The sequence below is a fragment of the Amphiura filiformis genome, chromosome 10 (genome assembly GCF_039555335.1).
Source record: "Amphiura filiformis chromosome 10, Afil_fr2py, whole genome shotgun sequence".
Lineage (NCBI taxonomy): Eukaryota > Metazoa > Echinodermata > Ophiuroidea > Amphilepidida > Amphiuridae > Amphiura > Amphiura filiformis.
Window position 1 is genome coordinate 12750813 of NC_092637.1, and position 6000 is coordinate 12756812.

The 6000-nt window shown below is 37.0% G+C and overlaps 1 protein-coding gene across 1 annotated transcript in view; it reads right to left on the reverse strand.

Moving 5' to 3' along the window:
* LOC140161674 (uncharacterized) overlaps positions 1 to 4523 on the reverse strand; it is a 48069-nt gene extending 43546 nt beyond the window's left edge. Inside the window, exon 1 of the mRNA XM_072184975.1 lies at positions 4421 to 4523. Coding sequence (XP_072041076.1) covers positions 4421 to 4523 — 103 coding nt within the window. The remainder of the gene's footprint in view (positions 1 to 4420) is intronic.
* Between the last annotated feature and the right edge of the window lie 1477 nt (positions 4524 to 6000).

Sequence of the window (6000 nt, forward strand, 5' to 3'; positions counted from 1 at the left end):
TGAAAATTAGTGTATGTGATCTTGATATGATTCAAAATATAATGGATTTCATTTCAAGGTCACCAGAGGTCAACCAAAGGTCAAAAGGGGTCAAATTGCAAAGTTTGTTCAATTTGCATGGAAATTAGTATACGTTATGTGGATATGATGCAAAATATGTGGTGAAGGTCATTTCCAGGTCATCAGAGGTCATTTCAAGGTCACGGCTAGACTTCGCAGCCTTACTAAGGATGCAATATATCTAGTTCTTCTTCTTCTTCTGTCAACATTTAACCTAATTTGCTCTAGCTCCTTCATTATTTGACCGATTATGACCAAACTTGGGCACAAGCTCCACTACCCCAGCCTTTAAATTTGACATGACCCATTTGGGGTCAAACGTCACGCATGAGTAATTTTGGCTAAAAATGTGATTTTTACCAAAAATGCTCCTTCTCCTACAGATTACATGGTAGAGTATCGAGATTTGGACATTTACCTTGGCTATAGCCGGGGCCTATGGGGTCCTCACAGATTTGGGGTCAAAGGTCATTAAGGGGGTATTTCCGGCACATAACCAAATACCTTCAAAATGCTTCTTTTCCTACAGATTCTATGGTACAGAGATGCGATTGACACATATGCATTGACATTAGTTGGTGTCTATGGGGTTCTCACAGATTTTGAGTTCAAGGTCAAACAGGGGACAAAAATGGTTGATTACTGAAAATCACTTTAAAATTCAATATTTTCTGCATATTACGTGCTGTGATCATCAGAATAATGCCAAAAGGGCTGTAGCATTATGTTCATATACGATTGTAATCAGATTTGGCTTAAACATGGAGGAGGGGTCTGTTTAGGGGTCAAAAGGGGTAAAATTCTAAAGTTTGTCCAATTTAAATGAAAATTAGTATATGTGATCTTGATATGATTCAAAATATATTGGAGGTCATTTCAAGGTCACCAGAGGTCAACGAAAGGTCAAAAGGGGTCAAATTCTAATATTTGTCCAATTTAGATGAAAATTAGTATATGTGATCTTGATATGATTCAAAATATATTGGAGGTCATTTCAAGGTCACCAGAGGTCAATTAAAGGTCAAAAGGGGTCAAATTACAAAGTTTATTCAATTTGAATGAAAATTAGTATATGTTATGTGGATATGATGCAAAATGTGGTGAAGGTCATTTCAAGGTCATCAGATGTCATTTCAAGGTCACGGCTAGACTTCGCAGCCTTACTAAGGATGCAATATATCTAGTTTCTTTCTTTCTTTCTGTCAACCATTACATTTGCTCTAGCACTCACATGCTCACATCGATTTTGACCTAACTTGGTCGCAATGATCATTGACCGTGCCCCTACATGTCACAGGAAACCCGTGGGGTCAAAGGTCACGCAGGGGTCATAGGGGTCAAAAACGTGATTTCAACTAAAAATGCATCTTCTCCCACATCTTACGTAGGACAGCGACCTCACTTGCACACATGCATTGTTATTACCCAGTGTCTATTTGGTGTACACAGTTTTGGGGTCAAAGGTCATTAAAGAGTCACTTCCGGTATAAAACGAAAAACCATCACAAATTTTTATTAGCTAAGTAAAACATAGCACAGTAACAGTATGTTCACATATGATCTGCAATCACCCAATGTATATGTGGTATTTTTTTTAATTGGGGTCAAAGCTCATTAAGGGGTCACTTCCGGTATAAAAAGAAATACCTTTAAAATGCATCTTCTTCCACAAATTATGTGGGACAGTGATGCCACTCGCACACATGCATTGTTATTACCCAGTGTCTATAGGGTGTACACAGATTTGGTGTCAAAGGTCATTAAGGGGTCACTTCCGGTATAAAACGAAATAACTTCAAAAAACGTTATCAGCCAAGAAAAATATAGCACAGAGACGGTACATTCACACATGAATTGATGTTACTCAGTGTATACGTGGTATTTTTTATTTGGGGTACAAGGTCATTAAGGGGTCACTTCCGGTCTGAGACAAAAAACCTTCAAAATGCCCCTTCTGCCAAAAAATAACATGGCAAAGTTATGCCACGTGCACACATACATTGACATTAGCCAATGTCTATGGGGTTTTCATATATTTTGGGGTCAAAGGCCATTAAGGGGTCACAACACGGCTGTGTTCGTGGTCTTAGACCACAGCTAAGTCTAGTTGCATTTGTTTTTCAGATTCCCCATTTATGTCTTGATACACAAACTCTTGCAGGGTTACTTAAAAGTGGGGTTCCATCTCTAATATCTCAAATAGCTTCAAATTGTAAACAAAGATCAATAATCAAATTAAAGTAATCAGGGCATATCACACACGATTTTCTTTTTACCGCAAAAAATACATTTGAATTTTCACTTTTGAAAAAAATCGCAATAATGAATTCAAAAGCCGGTGTAAATTTCAAACACAGACGGGACGACGGAAAACTCTGAATCAAGTGTTAATAGTCTAATAGGAAAAGTGGGTTGACATGCACCCCTTTAGCTATATTTGTCGTATTTGGATCCGCGCTGACCCTATAATAATCAAATTGCTTGTCTTGCTTCAAGGTGTCAGAAGTAGAATAATTTCTTCGAAGAACTTGGCAATTTTAAGTTAAATACTTAATATAGGTATACATGGTTGTTTATGTGTTTATATTTATTAGATAGTTATTTGTCTTTTAATTCTGCAACATAAAAAGAGAATTATTGGCCTGTAATTAAAAGTGAGTAAGTTTTCGTTTTATTTAAAAACTAAATTATACTATACTGCATAAGCTTAAACGCTCTCTTTTTTGCTATTTTAATACAGTTACAACGAAATTAAAACAATAACAATGATTAACGATAACGTTACCTTCTTCACAGTTCTTTCCAATAAATCCTGGTGCGCAGACACAAACACCTGACCTATCGTCACATATTCCTCCATTAATACAAATTGGGCAGTCATAGGAACAATTAGGACCCCATTTGTATGACACACAAGCTGTAGTATGGTTGAAAAATAGACCATGCATTAGCGCGATACATTCAATTTGCATTTTGAAGCTTTTATAGCGTTTAGCCTACATTTAGACTGATCGAAGTACGTAGCGAATCACCCTGTTGTTTATTACTTTTCTTGGTATCTCTTGGATACCAGGAGTTAAAATTGTATTCTTTTTACTCGGAACTTTGATGGCGCGGCGCTGTCCCATTTGCAAGAAATAGAGACCGCTTTCTCTTCAGTAAATCAAAAATATCAGACCATGGAAATGGACAGACACATTATCCTTCCAAAGAGTTCTAAATAGACGTGTTTAGTGTTATTGCTATTGAAAAATTTGGTACCCCCATTAACCCTTGAAGTAGTGCTAATTGTGCAAATCTTTTTCACACACCATTTAATATATAAGTTAATAAAATTATATGAGGAAAAAAAAAAAAATCCATATGGCATTATTTTTGTAATCCAAGCAATCATATTGCAGCATGAATTATACATCAACATGAAGCTAACTAATATTCAGCCAGTAGCAGATTTTCTAGATTTTGCATTGGCAATACTGACGGTGTTAGGTTCATATTGGTATAGTTCATAGGATAATGGGTTGTCAGAAATTTGAGTCATCTACCTGAATAAAGACAATATTCAAAAGCAACAATAAATACCTCTTACAACTACTTGAAATATTGCCTGGAAACCAGTGCGATTCGCTTGCTCATGGCAGTCATATATCCCGCCATGTTCCAGAGAAACGTGATCAATTTCGATCATGTTTTTGTTATCCCAATCCGATCGTGGAAGTATTAAACTCGAATTTCTTCGCCAATAAAACGGATTTATCTCTTGATTTACATGTACCGTCAGCGTTAAGCTTTCCCCGATGCTAACAGTGTGAGAAATCGATTCTGGAGTGATAACACCTGAATGGATCAATTAAAATAAACGTTGAAAAGAACAAAATAATCAGACTGGAAACATTATTTACAATATTTGTTACCATAAGCATTTATCACGGTTAGTACCCAGCTATTTAGTATAATAATAGTCAAAGGTTGCGACGAGTGCTAATATTCGCGATTACGACTATTAGCGACTTTGACGTGCAATCCTTATGTCAATCAAGTGCTTAAATACAGTACACATAACAGCGCGGCACATTCAATTTGCATTTCAAAGCTTTTATAGCGTTTAGCCTAAATTTAGACTGATCGAATCACGTAGCGAATCACCCTGTTGTTTATTTCTTTTCTTGGTAGCTCTTGGATACCAGTAGCTACCATTGTATTCTTTGTACTCGGAACTTTGATGGCGCTGTCCCATTTGCAATACACTCCCCTTACGAAAATATAGACCGCTTTCTCTTTAGTAAATCAAAAATATTTTAGCTCCATACAGGCAAAGTTGCATGCGCATGTGGCAACAAGGCCATACAAATTTACTTACTGTCTTTAGCCATGACAATTATTGTTATCCGTTCAGTCACGTTTCCTTTTACGGCTTGACAATAGAAGGCTCCAACACGCTCCCTACCACCCTGAACTGGCATATCCAAAATACGTGCACCGGTTCCAAAGTTCGGATCATTACTTTCCAATGATTCTTTTGGTAGCCCACCGCCGGTGCCCGTCGAAATTGCCCTTCCAAATGTCACTGTAGCATCAGTATCATCACCACTCATATATCCGCCTATATATTGTCCGTTGTCCCCATCTGCGTGTATTCTTGAAATCTTACTTCTACAGGTAAAGTCCAGAAAACAGTATATACCTATCAAAAGAAAGAAAAAGAAAGTACACTAAGGGCTGCTACAGACGTATTCGACGTATAATATTTGATGTAACATATCTACGTTATTTAATCTAGTCCCATTCTATTTCCAGTAATGTGTAAGTTCTAACGAATGTCTGATGACGATAATATATTTCTACCAGATATTACACGTAACATACTTGACAAAAGTCTATCAGTGTTGTGTAATGGTGGATTTACGCCACGTGAATAAAACGGGAGATAAAATATTGCTTTGCGTCTACCACTTTCAATGTGTATTTTGGTAAAATGATTCAAAGAAATCTGTGTAATAATCCAGAAAATATCAGAAAGACAACGATGCCAAACATTTTAAATATTTTTACACTTTTCGTGAACGTAATCGCCGGGACGTATCCAGACACAGTTAACAAGTGTATCACAACCCCCAGAAATCTACTTCATGTGCTCGAATTTTAATTGGCTATAGATATCCCATTCGCTCACAAATACGTGTCATCATGCAATTTTCTGTGAATTTCTTGAAAACATGTCTTATCATGTATAATTAAAGAGAAAGTGACTTTTGAGCGTCGTTATTACCACTATTGAGTAGGTTTGTGTACAAAATGTATTCACATGCATCTCGCTCGTTGTGTGGTGGATTAAGATCGAATAGTAATGGATCAAGTTTTCCATAGCGATAGTAAAACGTACTTCTTTCTTCGTTCGCAATATCACATCGTCATACGATTTTCTATGAACTTCTAGAAAACATGTCTCAAGCTAAGTCTGAAATTGAGAGGGGGACAATTTAACAAATGGCGAATTTTGAGCGTTGTTTTAGCCACTGTGTATGTGCCGAATTGAACAGTTTTGTGTACAAAACGTACCCGCATGCATCTCGGCCGTTGTGTAGCCAATTACGATGATTTAAAATCGGGGTTCAAGTTTACGTTGTTGATAATCAAAATAATCCAGGCATTTGTATCATAATTGGAGTGCTTTTAACTCATTTTTAGTCCCCAAACTGTGTTGTTTACTGCACTGGGCAGCGTCAGTGCAGTCAATGGAGCATTAAAATGTGTTTAACAACAGGAGATTAAGGCCTTAGCAACCGGCAGACTGTATATACACCGTCAGACATACGACGAATAACGATATGCACACAATTTAAACGACAATGATTCAATGATACATGTGTACATGAGCTGACATTGACGAGACGTTTTAACAAGCACTCGATCGGTGAACTCTGAATAAAACCGGATATC